This window comes from Zea mays, chromosome 10 (genome assembly GCF_902167145.1).
Source record: "Zea mays cultivar B73 chromosome 10, Zm-B73-REFERENCE-NAM-5.0, whole genome shotgun sequence".
Taxonomy (NCBI): Eukaryota; Viridiplantae; Streptophyta; class Magnoliopsida; order Poales; family Poaceae; genus Zea; species Zea mays.
In genome coordinates this window covers 143739422-143756468 of record NC_050105.1, presented here as the reverse complement: position 1 = coordinate 143756468, position 17047 = coordinate 143739422, and the positions used below count along the sequence as shown (strand labels likewise).

Sequence of the window (17047 nt, the reverse complement as noted above, 5' to 3'; positions counted from 1 at the left end):
GGGTTACCAGCTGAGAATTAGGCGTCTTGAGGGTACCCCTAATTATGGTCCCCGACAGTCATCGTCCCAGCGCACAAGAATTTGGCCGGACAGTAGTGACTTACGTGGCAGGTTGGGCTTCAGGTGGATGATGTGCTGGATGACATAATGGCGCCATCGTCGGATGCGGTGCCTAGAACAACCCGAGAGTCGTCGGCGTTGGCGACGACCATGAGGTCCCCTTTTGATGATGGACAGCGTGGTGCAGCCGCTCTGGACCGCGTCCAAGCGGCGGCTGCGCTGGAGCTTGCCAAACACAGCGGCGTATGCGGCCACGTAGGACTGCTTCCAAAGGTCCAACTGACAGTCGCCAAGCTTCTTCTCGTCATCGATGAGCGATGCCAACGCGAGCGCCTCCTGCTAGTGGTGTTTGTTCGGAGTTTCCAAGTAAGAAACATGGATTCATCTTTAGCGTTGGTTTATGAAAATGACTCACAAGTCAGATCCATGGAAAAATATTACGGAGAATAAATTTCACACATGCAAAAAAAGAAATTTAAGTTGGAAACATTATTCAAACAAAATAAATTGCAAGCTAGGCTCTTCTTTAAATACTACTCCCTCCATCCAAAATATAATTCAAGAATCTCGGTGATAATTATCTACTACTACTACACATTGTGCAAGGGTAGCAGGTAGGCTTCGGGAGAGATGTAGTAGATGTTTTTACTGTAATAGATGTAGACATAAACACACATGTGGTGTAGTGGTAGCTACAAGCACATTTGCTTGAGGTGTCGCGAGTTCGAATCCCCTGGAGGCCATTTGTGTTTTTTAATTTAATTTGAGCTAGGTGTGGGATGTACGTGAGAATGAGAATAGACTTTGCGGGGAGGGGGAATGAGAAAGGCGGAATAAGGAATGAGAATGACAAAAAAGGGAAAGAACAGGGAATAGTGGACGGGGGAATGGGAAAGGCAGAACATGGAGGCACTGTTTTAACTTTAGTAACACTACATATTACCCTGCTAACGCCTGTTGGTTATAGCAACTTTACTGAAATCAAATGCCTATTTGATTCTAGCAGGCTTCAAGTGGTAGAGAAATCTACAAAATGCAATTTCAGTAGCAAGTTTCTGCTAGGTCATAAGAGCTAGTTTCTACATTAAACTAAGTTAGGCACTATAGTGAGGTCATAAGAGCAAGTTTCTGCATTGAACTCAGTTAGGCCGACACAAAAAGCAGTAAGGCGTGGTGTGCTCTTGATCTAGTTCTTTTCTGGGAGTGGGTCTGTTGCACTATTTTATGATGAAGACAGTGAACATCTTGATGAGGCTAGGGAGTGAGTATTGCACTTTTGCTTCATTGATAGTTGAATGCTCCTATCCACATTCTAATTATGTATGTCTTACAATATATAGCAGGTTATTGTTATTCAATACACATGAGCAAAACAAATAGTGTTTTTTCGGTTCATGCAAAATGAGCAGCATGAATAGGATAACTATGCATCAGTACCAATGTTGAAATAGTCCATACCTCATATCGATGAATTGGTAAGAAGCAACGGTCACAAGAAGAATTGTTGATAGCGCAACAGCTTCAGTACACCTACAACTGAATGATTTCAATAAGTAATCAACCAACTAAAAGAGAACAAAATTATGCAAGTATACTTTTTTTGCTTTGTACTGAACAACCAAACAACAACTCTGGCACAAAACTTTTCCTTGCTTGCAAACTAATATTAGGGATTAGGGGGAGCAGAGGGTCTTAGACTGTAGTTATATGGAAGCTGTAAGGCAAGTGATTACAGCCAAGTGAGCTTAGCATATAACACGATAGGAAACAGGTACGACTCATACGAAGATAAAAAATGACAAAAAATTGTTCACTCCAACAATCATAGCATCTAAATGAAGGTAATGTAAAACAAGGCAGTCAATTTGAATCATGAACACACAGTGGAATAAATGAACACAAATATGCATGTTACCTTTTAGGGCGATGCAGGAGTCAAGTTATGCGAAGATAGTTCAGATCTGCTTGTAATAGCATGCATAAGATGAAAGAGATTTGGTATTTAAGTGTTCTATCCCGAGGAAAGTGAGCTTAGCATTTACAACCCAGTAGATTCACGGACCTCCTGTGTGCTGTTATGATAGATATTGCTAGATGAGAATTTAAATCCTAAAAAATAAGCTTGAGTTTTAGAAATTTACACAATTTTTATTTTTGCATGTTGGTTTCTATTGTCATGCAACCATAGTTATTATTTGATGTTTTAACTTTTGTAGAACTATATTGCTTTGATCCTCTTCTAGAATGTGCCACGACTATTTTAGATTCTCTTATTGCTGTTGTAGGTCATGGAAACTGTTTTTGAATTTTTTGACATTTGTTAGGGAGATATGCGTACGGATGGGGACATAATGCTGATATCCAAGTCGATAGGTGCCATAGAGTTATAATTAAAATTCAGAGTACAGTAGTATGATAGGAGAGCAGTACAGCTTACCTTCAAGATGTACCATATCCATCAAGGTAGAGGATGAGGGGAGATGAGAGGAGCAGGATAGGAGAGGTGGTCGGCGTTCCGAAGCAATCCCACCCTCGTTATCGCCGACATCGACGTTCTCATCGGCGTAGGTGTCGCGGCGCAGCTCCACCTCGATGGCGTGGGCGTCGACAATCTCCACCTCGTCGGAGTGGGCATCGGCAATCTACACCTTGTCGGAGCTCCACCTCGTTATTATCCCTCCTCTTCACAGATTGAATCACGCTGATGTCATCTCCCTCATCTGCGCGTGCTCGGACCTCCGCATTTATCTCCATCCATGACACCTCTAGCTGGCAGAACATAGAGATCGTGGAGCTGGTTCGGGTGGTTTCTTTGGCCTCTCGTGTCGCATGAGAGCCTGAGAGGAGACCGTCGAGGTAAGGTATGTGGCGTGAGGAGAGGAGTACTGGAGGCTGGACGCGAGAGCAGAAGAAAGTGAAGAAAAAACATTGATATAAGTCAAAAGGCGTGTGTAGCGTGTTGGTTTGAGGCTGTACACTATAAGCAGCGTGGCCAGGGTTCGAATCCTCCTAGCTGCAATTTTTTTGTTGCCGCAGGAAGCGTGTGCGTGTGGTGCGAGGAATGGGCTGGGAATGAGCGTGTGGTGCGAGGAATGGGCTGGGAATGAGCGTGTGGTCCGAGGAATGGGCTGGGAATGAGAATGTGCTGTGTGCACTTGCTGGAAAGTGGGAATTGGAATGGGTTGTGTGCGAGAGACTGAGCTGTTGGGAATGAGAATGGACTGTGGGAATCGGAAAGGCAGAACAGAGAATGGACAACCTACCCCTTACTGCCTTAATAAGTAGTATAGATTGATGAACTCCATGTGTTTTGAATATAGATATAAAATCAAAGAGCTAACGTAAAGTAATGATTTGGAACAGATGGAGTAATAACATTTTTGGTTCATATACAAATTTTTGTATGTTTCGTCTTTTAGTTGATATGAACCTTATATTTATTCTTTTCGCATGATATTTCTAGTTTCAATTTGCATCTCCTTTTTATGTGAACACGTATTTATATGTACTATAAACATGTTATTCTTTATTTTTTAAATAACTAAAATGTTTTTTGAATTGGCGTCTACATGTTTCTATTGTAATCAATTTCGCTTACACTTATTTTTGAAAAAAAAACACTAACGGGGCTCAATTAATGATCAACGAGTATAGCATGACCTACAACCTGAGACACCATTTCAGTTTTACGAAAAAATTGCACCTCATAATTAGCATATTTGCGTCACAATTAAATTATTTTATTTGATTACTCTAAGAAAAAAACTGGACGTAAAAATTATAAAACCTTGAAAGTGCATGTGGGATAAGCGTCGGCGTCGTGGCGACGTTATAGTACATAGAAGTTTGATTAAATAAACCTTGGAGAATGTTGGATTAAGCAGGTAGACATCCAAAAACAGGAGCGGAGGAACTGACAACCCATCTACTGAACACGCATTGCCAAATTAAAACTTTCGGAACGAAACGAGGGAAAGGCAACAACACACATTTGGCGCGCCCTCTGCGGTGTATCAAAACAAACAAACCGCATCGTCGCTTTCCTCGCCTCTCTTTCCGTTTTCCTTCCTCGTCGCGGTCGTGGGTCACTTGCCGCCGCGCCGGCAACGTCCCCTTCCCATCCCCAGCCACGCATAAATCAATCGATGCATTGGTCCTTGGCACGACTTGATTCCTGATTCCCTCTGCTGTTCTCCACCCGCTCTCTCTCTTTCGCGTGGCATTTCTTCCTGCCAGCGACGAATTGGCGCGCGCCGCCGCCGCCGTCTGCCCAGGCCCTTCGCCCACCCACCAGGTATGCCTACCCTCCTCGTCCTTTCATGCTGCGCGGAACCGAGCACCCACCCAAACCCTAATGTAAACTTGTAGTCGTATTCGGGTGATCGGATATTCGGATCTGATTTAATTTAATTGCAAATGCATGTTAACTGAATTTCCCCACTAACTTCGATTCCTCTGCAAAACTCACCGCGTGTTTTATATTGGGTCCGTCCCCTGCTTTGTACATAACCTTAGCTTGTTACTGCTATTTTGATCAACCAAACTGTTATACTATTGCAGACAGACGTGTATAAGCGAGAGGAAATTATCTGCCGGCCATTTTCACTGACAGCTGGTGGAGTCCGAGAGTAATGAGAGCTGTGAAGTTTAATGGCATGTTTGGAAGCACCAGTTTTTAAGAAACTGGTTTATGAAAATTGATGTGGTTTCAAACATACCGGTTTATGTCTCAGTTTATAGGAATTATATTTTCAGATTTTTAAGAAACCGGTTTATGAAAATTGATGTGGTTCTAAATATACCGGTCTATGTCTACGTTTATAGAAATTAAATTTTCAGTTTATTAAAAACCAAGAAGCTAGTCTCATTTAGCTAAAAAATAAAAACTGGTTTCTTAAAAAACAATGTTGCTTTCAAACAGGACCTAAATAGATGAAGCTGCATCAAGTTTGGCAGTTAGGCGTTAAGGATATGAAGGCCGTTCCACTTCCACGTCCGAGATCAGCTCCAAAAAGACGTGCGTGGATCCCTGCCGTTGCAGCTTTTATCTCCATCGCGCTAGTCTGGGCTTATCTGTATCCTCCCCCGCATTACACTTCTTCTGTGAGGGATTGGCTTCCTGCGGAACCAGCCAGGGAATTGACCGATGAGGAGAGGGCCTCGCGTGTTGTTTTTAGGCAGATCCTAACAACACCTCCTGTTCTATCCAAGAATTCAAAAATAGCTTTCATGTTCTTGACTCCGGGGACATTGCCATTTGAAAGATTATGGGAAAAGTTCTTTGAGGTAAACATCCCCGGTTTGTTCTGTTGGTAGATTCATGCATTTTATCATAGCTCCTGCAATGTGAATTCAGTATTGGCTTTCATGACTGATATTGGCCTTTGCATATGCCATACAACTAGGCTTTCAGTAGAACCACCTCTGAGATTCAAAATTCATCTTGTATAATATTTTGCTTTTTAATACAACTAGACCTTGACAAGTGCGTGTGTGTCATGTGTTTGTGTGTGGTCGTTACTCATTTGCTTGTGGTGCATGTGTCTTTGTACTGCTCTGCTGCTGGTTGTGTAGGTTGATTTGTTTCGCTCTTTTTTCCCTGCAAACAACTGGCTTTGTAGCTATACTTTTCTCCTTTCTTAATACAATGACGTGCGGCTTTCCTGCGTGTTCGAGAAAAGAAATCCGTATTTGATACTTCAGGAAGGATGTAATTTTAGAATTTAACAATAGTTCAAGATAACAAGCATGATTGATCTTATGTTTTGGTTCAACTCTGTTCTTATTTGAAGTCCTACATAACTACTACAGCCTGAAGCTACCCTTTGTATGATGTTGTAAGAATTTTATTGTCCAGACATATTACATTACTATTTAGGATCATTTATTCTAACTTCATGTTGTAACAACTATAATTTAATGATACGCCATGAGCATTTTGTTTAAAGGTACAATATGGGTATTGCCAAGGCCTGTTAATCTTTGAAGGAATGTCATAATCCATTGTGTCATCATCTTTAGCTCAAAGTCTCCATGACCGCCTGTTATTTCTGTAGGGCCATGAAGGAAGGTATACCATATATATTCATGCCTCAAGGGAGAAGCCTGAACATGTCAGTCCCATATTTGTTGGTCGAGAGATACACAGTGAAAAGGTAATTGCCCTAATTCCACATGAAGAAGAACTGAGCTCAGTTGTGGGAGGTGGTGTACACACCCACTATCCCAAGTTCAAGTCCTCTTTGACTTGATTCTGTGTGCCTTTTCTTATTAACAGTATCATCTAGTTCCTCCTAGTCTGGTCTCTTTTGTTCTACACATGGAAGAGTAAGCTGTGTGAAAAAAAACAGATTAATTTCAGCACTATGTTTTTGACAAAGTTCTTTCCTATATGACTGATACTTGTAAGAACTCATCAGAATCTAAATGAGTGATAACCTGAATGATTTTATTCCCATTGCAGGTAACTTGGGGTAAAATTTCTATGGTTGATGCTGAGAGGAGGTTGATGGCAAATGCTCTACAAGATATTGACAATCAGCATTTTGTTTTGCTATCTGATAGGTACATATCATGGTTTTGCTTTCATCCCATTTTATTTCACAATTTGTTCTTTCAGGTCTTTACTTTTTTTTTGCGTGTTTGCAGCTGTGTACCTTTGCACAGTTTTGATTATGTATATGACTACCTGATGGGTGCAAATCTCAGTTTTATTGACTGGTAAGTTTGTTTCTTTATCTCAAATTCATCTCTAACTATAATTGGAGTCTACCTAATTGCTCTTGGTTCTAGTTTTACATTGGGTTTTGAGTTGGGCTGTTATTCCTTCAGCTTACATCATATTTTGTTTCCTTGATCAGCTTTTATGATCCTGGACCACATGGAAATTTTAGATATTCACAAAATATGTTGCCTGAGGTCACAGAGACTGATTTTAGAAAGGGTTCACAGGTAATCTTGCAATCATCTTGCTTAATTATTTTAAATCTGCGATCATTCTGATGGGAGTTTGTTTTGACTTCAACTATTTCAGTGGTTCTCAGTCAAACGCCAACATGCGTTGATGATTATTGCAGATAGTCTTTACTATACTAAGTTCAAGCTTCATTGCAGGGTGAGATTGTCTTCTATTTACTACCTTCTTTATGCAGTATAGGATCAAAGCCAAATGCATGTTTGTCCTTTTGCGGTGCAAAAAAAAAGAACATTTAAAGGTTTTGAAATTGTGCCAAATCAAACCACACCTATATTTTGGAATTGACAGAGTATACCGCAAAAAAATTCTGTTCTGACTATTTTTTGATCTAAAAGATAGATGTGTCCTTGTATTAGTCTCTATTCATTTTGTTCTTTTTAAACTAATTTAGAAATTACAGTTGATGTATTCTCTGCTACATAACATGTGTCCATATCAATGTTTTTTTGTTTGTTCTCCTTGCAGCCTGGGATGGAAGATGGTCGCAACTGCTACGCTGACGAACATTATTTGCCAACAGTATTCCGTGTCAGTACACAATGACCTTTCATCTCTATAATGCCGCCGCAGCCCTGTTGACATTGCAAATTTGCATTTTTGTATCAACCAGATGATGGACCCAGATGGAATTGCTAATTGGTCTGTAACCCATGTTGACTGGTCTGAAGGGAAGTGGCATCCAAAAGCTTACCGGGCAAAGCACGTTAATTTGGAGCTTCTGAAGAATATAGCAGTATGTGTTCGCCTGCTCATATTACGTCTATTTTCCTGGTGGTTATTTGCCTACGGCACCCTTTTCTAGTCGTAACCCCTTTTTGATCTGTGCTGCAGTCAATCGACGTGAGCCACCATGTCACTAGTGATGGCAAGGTAGTACCTCCCTCCTTTTCCTGTTTCTGTCCCAGCGATGGATAAAAAACCACAAGTATGCTTAAATGTTTTGCCGTTGCTCTGCAGAAAGTGGTCACAGAGAACCCCTGCCTATGGAATGGAGCAAAGAGGCCATGCTACCTGTTTGCGAGGAAGTTCTACCCTGAATCCATAAACAATCTCTTGACCTTGTTCGCGAATTACACACTTATTTGAGCTTCTAGGTGACGCTTAGAGGCTACAGGGAATATTTTGTTATAGAAATCCTTGTACATTGGTTAGGAACATAATAGGAGATTAATTAACAGGATAGCAGTTGGTGAGGAGAAGGCTTTCGGCTTTCGCTGCAGCAACACAGTGGCTTCGGATATACCACAACTGGTCATTGCTACTCCTTTAGCCTCGTGTTGCTTTCATAGTTTCTTCTACCCACATTTTTAGCTGCGGCGTTTTACCATGTACATCAAGCTTTGTTTTTACAAGGAATGGTCATTCAATAGGAAAATCTGAGATCATGGTCTTGTATTTGCCCTCAAGTTCTCGGTTCTGACTGCCAAAGCACGGTTCAAAGGGATACATGGAAAATTTTACTTTATAGGAAACAAATCCTACGAGTTCCTGCACGAGTCCTTTGCTGCGAAGAGATCCAAGACTGACCACACGATGCTTCAAGTAGATGATAGAGAAGCGTCATGAGCTGCCTGGTCTCGATGTTCAGGTCCCACTGCCCCAGCCCTTCCACTGTCTTCCCAGCACACTGCTATTTGGTTTATTTAGGACCAGCTTGGAAACTCAAATCCTTCTGGAATTCGAAATTGGAGATTGAGGGAAAAGTTTTCTGTGCTGAGTATGCTCGCACACTTATACTGAGTTGATTCATTTATGAGGGCAACTGGGTAAGATCGAAAAAATCAACCGAGAAAAATAACAATTGATGTATTTCTCTCTTGCCATGATTTTTCTAGTACTCTTATATGTTTGGTTTGAGGTCAAAGTAGTATGAGACGGGAGACACCGCCCCCTTAATTTTTTGGGATCACACCGCTGCCAAAAAATTACTCCGTTGTTTACCTCGACTACACGTGACTCTCATCCAAAGTTCCAAACGCTATAGAAACTGTGACCGCCTTGTTCCATTCCTTCTTATACATCTAACCAAACACACCCTTAGTACAAAGGAGAATCCTTCTGGATGTGAATCACATTATAAATCAAGTTTGGAGCCCTGAAAAACTTTCACATCACATTTCAGACATTTTACAACAGGTTCTGAATACTGATACTGTATTCAGGTGCAAGCATCAAATATTTCTGCAACGAAACAATAGTTCAATTGATGGGGGTGTCAGGCTAGTCTTTACATTTACATGTGAGCTGCAAGTATTGCTGGAAGAAGGACAGGATTGGTTCAAAAAGTATTTGAACATGAAACAAAACAATATTAACAGCAAAGATGCATAATAGAAACCTTTCAGCTGCTTCATATAATTATTTCCCCTATGTCAGTATGTCACCATAACTATTTCACTGCTGGTAGCTTATTCCACGGTGACGACACGAGGGCTAGTCATTGTGCTGAAAACCAGGAAGAAGCGATGCGACAAACCCTACAACAACCAGCTGGACCTCTTTCAAGACACCTCCAAGCCAGTTGCGCCGATTGCCTTCTACCTCTGCCTCTTGCGGATTCTCGTTACCAGCTGCAGCATCTTGTTCGTGGTTCTCCGCAGCTTGGTCAGGGTTTGCAGGGCCTGCAAGCGTTTCCCCAACAGCAGAAGTGATTAGATATTAGAACATTCGTGCATCAACATTTCCTTAGAAAAAGGAGAAACATGAGCCATTATTGGTACTTGTAGTCAAATCAAAAGCAGAAAACAACCTGACTGTTAAAGCATGAAGCACCATTCCATCAAAACAGAAATCAACAGGATAGACATTAGACACCTAGAGCATGTCTCATTCGTTGATGCTAATCACTGCCATTTACAATTTTATTTCATGCAAGGACTACTGACGTTTATATGAACTGAAGGAATGAGAGATTTTGTATAATGTGTGGAATGGTGGGATGATTTGCATTAGCTTCTAGAGTGAATATATAGAAGTACATGACTTTGAGAGCAAGTAGCCTATCCTAGAGATAAGGAAGGTTATCCTGGAATTACAATCAATCATAGACTAACCATATCCGGAGTTACCTAATATAGGTTATCCCGAGATTACAATCAATCATAGACTAATCATATCCGGAATTGCCTGATATACTCTAACATGAACCTCCCATAAGAGCAGATGTTAGTGAAAAAGGTCTTAACATTGAATTAGGCCACACATCAACGAGGACTACCACAACTAAGGTTGCAAACAACCTTAATCGTAGCGAAAACACAACGGATAGTCAAAACTGACCAAGGGATCGGTTAGGCTGATGTTAAGCCCGTTTTTTCGTGGTAGACTACCAAATACCTCCTAGAAAGACCAGTCGGGGAGGAGCACGTGGAGGTTGTCCTAGAGTTGGTAAGACCGCCTAAAACGCCGTCAAATCTCACCGGACAACATGACAAACAATAAGATAGAGAGAAAGTAAGGCAAAAGAGGGTATGTGATGTGTTTTTGACAACTAAAATTTAGGATGCTCAATCGGTCTTTATCCTCGCATATATATAGAAGGCAGTCTTATCCCAAAAGGAAACAAGTCCAAAATATGTTCTCCAAGTTTTTCGCGTTAAAATAGATCTAAATCAATTTGGAAACTAAATTGATTCGAACTCAACAGGAAAACCGGTTTGGCCCGTTTCCATAGAGGCTGGTACAGGGGGCGAGGGGGGCAAACATGATGGAACATGGAAAACGGCCTAGCCGGTTCTAGCAGGGTTGTGTGTCATCTCCTTTCTTGTTTTGTTTTGTCTAAATTTAGTGCACCCAATATTTTCTAGTGTGTCCTTGTTATTAGGAACTTGTGCAAACCAATTTTCATACCGACACATTTTTGTGTGTCAACATACGCCCCTATGTTTTTAGGTGAATAATATATGAACCTAAAAACAATAAAAGCGCTAAATAGCAACGATGTCCAAGTCATCGACTATGTAGCATCTAAGAACAATGTATACATTGACCATATTTGTTTAATGGACGACACATGCATCGACCATTGTTTAGGCTATTGTTCAAGAGCAGTTTAGGATTCTTGTCGAACACTTAGGAAATATGTTTTCAAATACCTCCCATTGATTTCCCTTGGAAGATTTTCACCTTGCAATGTCTACAACAAATATGAATTTCTAAATATCACTTTGATCACTTTATAAGGACCTTTTCAACTCAGTGACCACTTGCCAAACTTATTACTTTTCATTTCTTCGTTCAAGTTGGTAGTATAGTCTTCTATATGAAATCCCCAACTTACATGGGTTGCTTTTAACTTTCTTCTTATATGCCCTAGCAACTTGATCCTTGTCCTTCTCCATATCCTTGAGCTTTAATTCTTTTGTCGGTCACTTCATCAATATTATCCATTAGCAAATCATGATACACAACAACGGATAAGTCATTTTGTTTACCATGCCTATATGCATCTAAATTTATCTTGATGGGTAACACTTCTTGTCCATACACCAACTCAAAAAAGTAACTTTAGAGTTTAAAATTATTACTAGAGATAGTCCACTGATCCTGCAACAGCTTAGCATAATCAACATGAGTAAGGTAAGAATCATCTACCACATCATCAAATTTTGCCTAGATAAAAGATGCATTTGAATCACCAAAGACAGGTTCATGGAATTGAGTGACCTTGTCTCGTCAATCCTTGGTGCAACTTGCAAGAAACACTAATAAATCGACATCAAACTTGGCCTCGGTCTTTTGAGGAAGATCAATGGGAAGCTCATCAATCGACCTCAGATCGATTGAAGTCGGATGGTTGATATTCTTTGGATCAAAAGGATTGGTGTAACCCCTTACTCCTTAGTCTTATCATCATCCGACATGTTGCTAGCAAATTGGATCTTATTCTTATTCTTCTTCACCGGCAGAGTCGCCAAAAACTATGTTGACACCGAATTGGGCCACACATCAGCAAGGGCTAACACACCTGAGGATGCAAACAACATTGATCGCAGCAAGAAGCCAAGAACATAGCGGATTGACGAAACCGATATAGGGGCTGGTTACACCGATGTTAAGTCCATTCTTTGTTTGGTAGACTCTCGAATACCTCCTAGAAAGACACATCAGGGAGGAACACATGGAGGTTGTCCTAGGGTCGGTACAACCACCTAGAACGCCACTAAATCTTACCGGAAGGCGTGACAAACACAAGAATAGAGAGAAAGGCAAAACAGGGTATGTGTTGTGTCTTGACAACTAAAAGTTCTGATGCTGAACCGGTCATGATCCTCCCATATATAGAGGGTGGTCTTATACTAGAAGGAAACAAGTCCAAAACATGTTCTCCAAGTTTTTCACATCAAAATAGATCCAAAATCATTTTGAAAACCAGATTGTTTCAGAGTCAGCAGGAGCCAGTTTTCTCGAGCTGGTATAGGACCAATAAAGGGGGTGGCCAGGCTAAAACAGGGAAGACAGCCTGGCCGGTTGGTGATCCAGCATGGTAGTTCTAGGCAGGGAAACCGGCCACGCCGGTTTGTTAGGGGCAAGGCGTCATCTCCTTTCTTGTTTTGTGCTCCAAAGTTGCTACCAAATATTTTCCAATGTGTCTTTGATATTAGGAACTTGATGGTGCAACCCAATTTCCAGACTAAAAAGTGAAATTGGTATTGCAATATAATGAACAACTATGCACAGAGCACAGGCAATACAGAGAGCAGTATATGGAAGCTACCATTGGGCTGCTCATTGCCATCATTCTGGGCAGGCAGAGGAGCACGGTTCTCGACCCGAGCAGGAGCCTGTGGTGGATGAGCAGCTGCACCTCCTGCCCGCTGAAGCCGTCTTAGAAAAGGTGTAATAGCTCCGGTTTGATATCTGCAGGATACAAAACCACGAGGTTATCTAGCAGCACCATATATAGGCTATACAAACGATGAAGAGTAAACTGTGAAATAGCATTAGTTATTTTGGAGACGATTTGAGCAAAGTACTCACAAGTAAATAAATGAGGCAAACAGTATCAGAAGAAACAGCCTTTGTTTTGAGCCTTCCTGGCTAAAGAGAAACACAACAGCGGCTAGTTTGATGATCAGGGCCAAGTCAAGCTGAAAAGCAAAGTGAAACCTCCTCACAACAACTTGTCTTTGAGGTCCATTTTGCTGCCTAGCATCCTGTACATTCTCTTCACCAGCAGAAGCTCCGACGCTTTCCCTTTAAGCACAAAAGGGAAGATATAAGCAAGCAATTTGATAGTTCAAAACTCCATAATGCTTTGCAGTAGTCCCAAGTATCCCCACTCCCCAATGACCAAACCAGAATAAAAACAAATGCGCATAGTAGAAAACTACATGGGCTTCATCATTCTTGCAACAAATGTTCTTTCTTTTTTAAAACTGCTCAAAAAATGTAACCAAGTCTTACATGTTAGCTGTAGTTCCATTCTATCTTCCATCATGGCAGCATCAAAAGCAGCACTTGGGTAACATTCAAGTAAAAGTTAAAGGTGTTTGTGTTGTGCTATTCTCAATCAAATTAGTCATTACTAACTAGTCAGTTATAGCAAGCCCCTGCTGTCATAATGATGGAAATTATATTATCATTTCAGGACTGAAGTAAACATCATTATATGTTCTGTTCTGCCTTGCTCCTGTTCTACAAGTTACAACATCTCTAGGTAAATAAGAGAGTTAATCAGTAATGAATAAATAAGGTGCATGTCAAATAATTCATGGAAACAGCTACTATAGCGAAATTTGATTCATTGTTTTTTAGATACCCGAGATTGCTGCTAGCTCATAGCAGACCCTAAAACGTATGTATAAAGTATAATACAAATGAATATCTAAGGATATTGTCATCCTTGAAGTAAGATATAAGATTATACTGTATACAGCTGCTGAACATGTTTTTATTCAAAAAAAATTCTACCAAGGCCCGACGAAAAAAGGCACCTTGATCTCAACAAATCTACTATGAATATGAACCCCTTATTACACTAGTTCCTTACACTCACTCAAATGTGTCCAAGGTTTTCAGCAGCAAAATTTTATGACTGCATATAATGCTTGCATCAAGTGACCTACGATGACTACTGCAATGGCACGGAAGCAGATCTCACCAATTCAATGATGGTACAAAATAGGCAGATGTAGCAGATTGTTCAGTACCAAAGGGTAACAACTTACGTTGGGATATTGTAAGCGAGTGGAATGAGTGTGGTTGGAGCATAGCACCCCATTCCCATCGCAGCCGCTAACTGGTTCTGTTGTATGGCATATATCCCCGGACCTTGAGCCTGGTCATCCCCTGCTTGCTGGGGGAATGCCCCGGTAAGGTAGACAGGGTACACCATCGGACAAGCCGCTGGACCGTTCGGCGCAGACATCTGGATTATTATCACCAGCAACAACAGCTTATCATCACCATCAGGATTCATCAGGAGGCAGCACATATTAGCGAAAAATTCTAAAAAAAAAGGAACAAAAGATGCTAGTGGCCTGGATCAGGGGCGGCCAAGGGACGTGGGTGTACAAACCAATAACTTTTGCAAAAAAAAAACGAAGCTAATGTACATGCATAGATTTGTAATTTGATCAGATCCGAATACAATTAGCAGCTCAAGACCTCAAGTTAGTGTTTGGGTTCTCGGTTTCGCACAAACAGGAATGGAAGAGTAAGGATCCGCATACCTAGTGGGTGCGTGTGCAGTGTGCTAGTCCCCGATGAAGGCCTGGCGAAGGGACAAAGACCTGGCTAGCTAGGGCGCCGGCGGTTTGCCTGGCTGACGCACGCCGAGAGAGAGCGATAGGCACGCGATAGGGAGAGGCCGAGAGCCCACGCGAGAGGGAAGGGTCACAGACACAGGGAGACCGCACGCAGAGGCAGAAAAAAAAAAAGCTGCCAAGTCTGCAATTGATGAAGTTCGGCTGTTCGGACTTCGGATGGTTTCCCTTCTTTTCAACAATTTTAGATTTTTAGGTCCCTTTCGAAACGCATTCCCCACCCCTGTTTTCTATATTTTTTCTACGAAAATAAACCGATTTCTAACAATTTATATATGATTTTATATGAAATTTTTATCCTTTTGGCCTTTCTCTCGTTAGATATTTATAGAAGAATGCACATTGCACACGGCAATACTTGGGGTACCATAAAATAAGTCATTGACAATTTTGTCATTATCATTTATGAGTTTCGCTAATATACTATTGGCTCATAAATCATAAAAACATATGGTCTCACCAGTCATAGACACAATATAACATAATAATAGGAAGCCAAAACTGAGAGTGACAAAATTATAAATTTCTCATAAAATAACCATCAAGTCCTGGGACTTATAAAATATTGACACTAACATTGAATCATTGTTATAAGGGTTTTTTTAGATATATGACATTATAAAAACGGAAGATTCTAAAGATGTCATTATATTTTGTAATACTCGGTGGTTGCCATTATTAACTCCGTGACTTTAGAATTAATAATGACAATCACTGGATATAGCTAATTATAATGACATCTTTAGAATTCTCGGTTTTCATAATGACATATATCTAAAAATCCTTGTTATAATATCTATACCTTCATCAACATCAACATAGCCTTTTAGTTTCAAGTAAGTTGGTGTTATAATATCTATACCTATTTATAAAATTATATCTTATATTTTTTAGTCTTTACATAGACCAGAATAACCTTCTTATATAAACTACCTTATATTTACTTTATATTTGCTTTTATGTTTCTCCTTGCTAAAAAAGTTAAACATATATAATAATATTAAAACTCAGGAAGAACCAATACCAATATATGTACACAAAAAAAAATAAAGCACTGGCTGTTAAAAATAAAGGCTAAGAAATAATATTATAAAATAGATAATTGTAAGAGTTGAAAAACACATAGTATTAAAAAATAGTTCCAAACTCAGTCAGTTAGTTTCAACTTGGTCTTTGAAGTTCGTTTGGTTTTTGAAATTCGTTTTTAGTAATTGGTTAACCGATTTTTCGGTTTTTCGATTAACCGATTTTTTCGGTTTGGTTTTTGAAGTTCGTTTTTAGTAATTACAACCAAAAGATATATGTAAAGAGGGGAAAGTCGGCTCCAATGTTAAGTGAAAAAGTTTGGTTCGTTTCCGGTTAAACCAAAAATCAAATTTGACTCATGCGCCTACACTATTGCAGAACAAAAGATGGTAAGTTAGAGGTTAATATATAACAACAACAGCGAGGGAGACGAAATGCTCGTTGTGGTTACATAGTTGCGGAGGAGGTAAGACTTATTTTAGACCCTGTTTGGAAGCAACCTAGTTTCTAAGAATCTAGTTTCTATATCCAATTTATAGAAATTGGTTTATAAAAAAAATTTGTTAATGATGTTTGGAACAACCTCAATTTTTATAAACTAGTTTTAGCTAAGAGAAACTGACTTTTTAGTTTTTAAGAAACCAATAATCCAATTTCTATAAACCGGAGCAAAACTAGTATGTTTGAAACTATCCTAGTTTTCATAACTAGTTTTTAAAAACCAAGGCATCCAAACAGACCCTTATATAAGTTGTTAGATAAGATATATAGAAAAATAGATTATAGATCAAGACGCTTCCAGTGTGACACACAATGCACACAACACGAGCTTGTTCTTTTACGAGTAGAGATTATGTACACATACTCGTTAATATTATTGTATTTGTATTATTTTTAACAAGAAAAGGAATATAGAATAAAAATTATAAGTGTATAAAAAAGTATTTTTTGTCTATATAAAGGCTAAAATATATAAGATATGATGTTATGAAGAGATACAGCTATTATAGTAGTGTATTTATGTTCGCGTGGACATTTAATTGATAAATCCTACGGTTCGATAGGTATTTTTGGCATGTGCAATATTTCAATAAGACAATTCATGGATACCCCTCTAATCTTGTCTAGTATTTTTTATCATTGTTGACACCTTTTTCGGGCGCCAAACACTGCGTGAGAACCGGTGGCGGTGCCCTCTGCAGAGGCGCGGACAGTCCAC

At 40.0% G+C, this 17047-nt stretch overlaps 2 protein-coding genes across 4 annotated transcripts; one reads left to right on the top strand and one right to left on the bottom strand.

The window, feature by feature from the left end:
• Positions 1-4003: 4003 nt before the first annotated feature.
• LOC100383814 (Core-2/I-branching beta-16-N-acetylglucosaminyltransferase family protein) lies at positions 4004-8434 on the top strand. 3 transcript variants are annotated; one of them, XM_008664007.3, is made up of 12 exons: positions 4004-4354; positions 4621-4713; positions 4982-5346; positions 6117-6215; positions 6524-6624; positions 6709-6780; positions 6921-7011; positions 7094-7174; positions 7502-7564; positions 7647-7769; positions 7868-7906; positions 7994-8434. In XM_008664007.3, the coding sequence occupies exons 3-12, from the start codon at positions 4993-4995 to the stop codon at positions 8120-8122; spliced, it is 1152 nt and encodes a 383-aa protein (XP_008662229.1). In that variant the 5' UTR covers positions 4004-4354; positions 4621-4713; positions 4982-4992; the 3' UTR covers positions 8123-8434. The 3 variants fall into 3 exon arrangements, with proteins under 3 accessions (XP_008662229.1, XP_008662231.1, NP_001169917.1); NM_001176446.2 differs by having other exon boundaries at positions 4106-4354; positions 4621-4688; positions 7994-8366; XM_008664009.4 differs by lacking the exon at positions 4621-4713.
• A 783-nt stretch (positions 8435-9217) lies between these two features.
• On the bottom strand, positions 9218-14927 carry LOC100274956 (uncharacterized). Its single transcript, NM_001149192.2, has 5 exons — positions 14710-14927; positions 14206-14405; positions 13016-13231; positions 12753-12895; positions 9218-9657 (listed from the first exon to the last, which is right to left on the bottom strand). Exons 2-5 carry the CDS (start codon positions 14403-14405, stop codon positions 9470-9472), a joined length of 747 nt encoding a protein of 248 aa, NP_001142664.2. The 5' UTR covers positions 14710-14927; the 3' UTR covers positions 9218-9469.
• Positions 14928-17047: the final 2120 nt, after the last annotated feature.

Coding starts and splice junctions, on each gene's coding strand:
- LOC100383814 (XM_008664009.4), top strand. CDS start 4,993: ATGAAGCTGCATCAAGTTTGGCAGTTAGGCGTTAAGGATATGAAGGCC. Junction 6,625..6,708: donor TTTGTTTTGCTATCTGATAG/GTACATATCATG, acceptor GCGTGTTTGCAG/CTGTGTACCTTTGCACAGTT. Junction 7,565..7,646: donor ATTTGCCAACAGTATTCCGT/GTCAGTACACAA, acceptor TGTATCAACCAG/ATGATGGACCCAGATGGAAT.
- LOC100274956 (NM_001149192.2), bottom strand. CDS start 14,405: ATGTCTGCGCCGAACGGTCCAGCGGCTTGTCCGATGGTGTACCCTGTC. Junction 13,232..14,205: donor CTCGCTTACAATATCCCAAC/GTAAGTTGTTAC, acceptor TTGTGCTTAAAG/GGAAAGCGTCGGAGCTTCTG. Junction 12,896..13,015: donor TTTGCCTCATTTATTTACTT/GTGAGTACTTTG, acceptor TGTATCCTGCAG/ATATCAAACCGGAGCTATTA.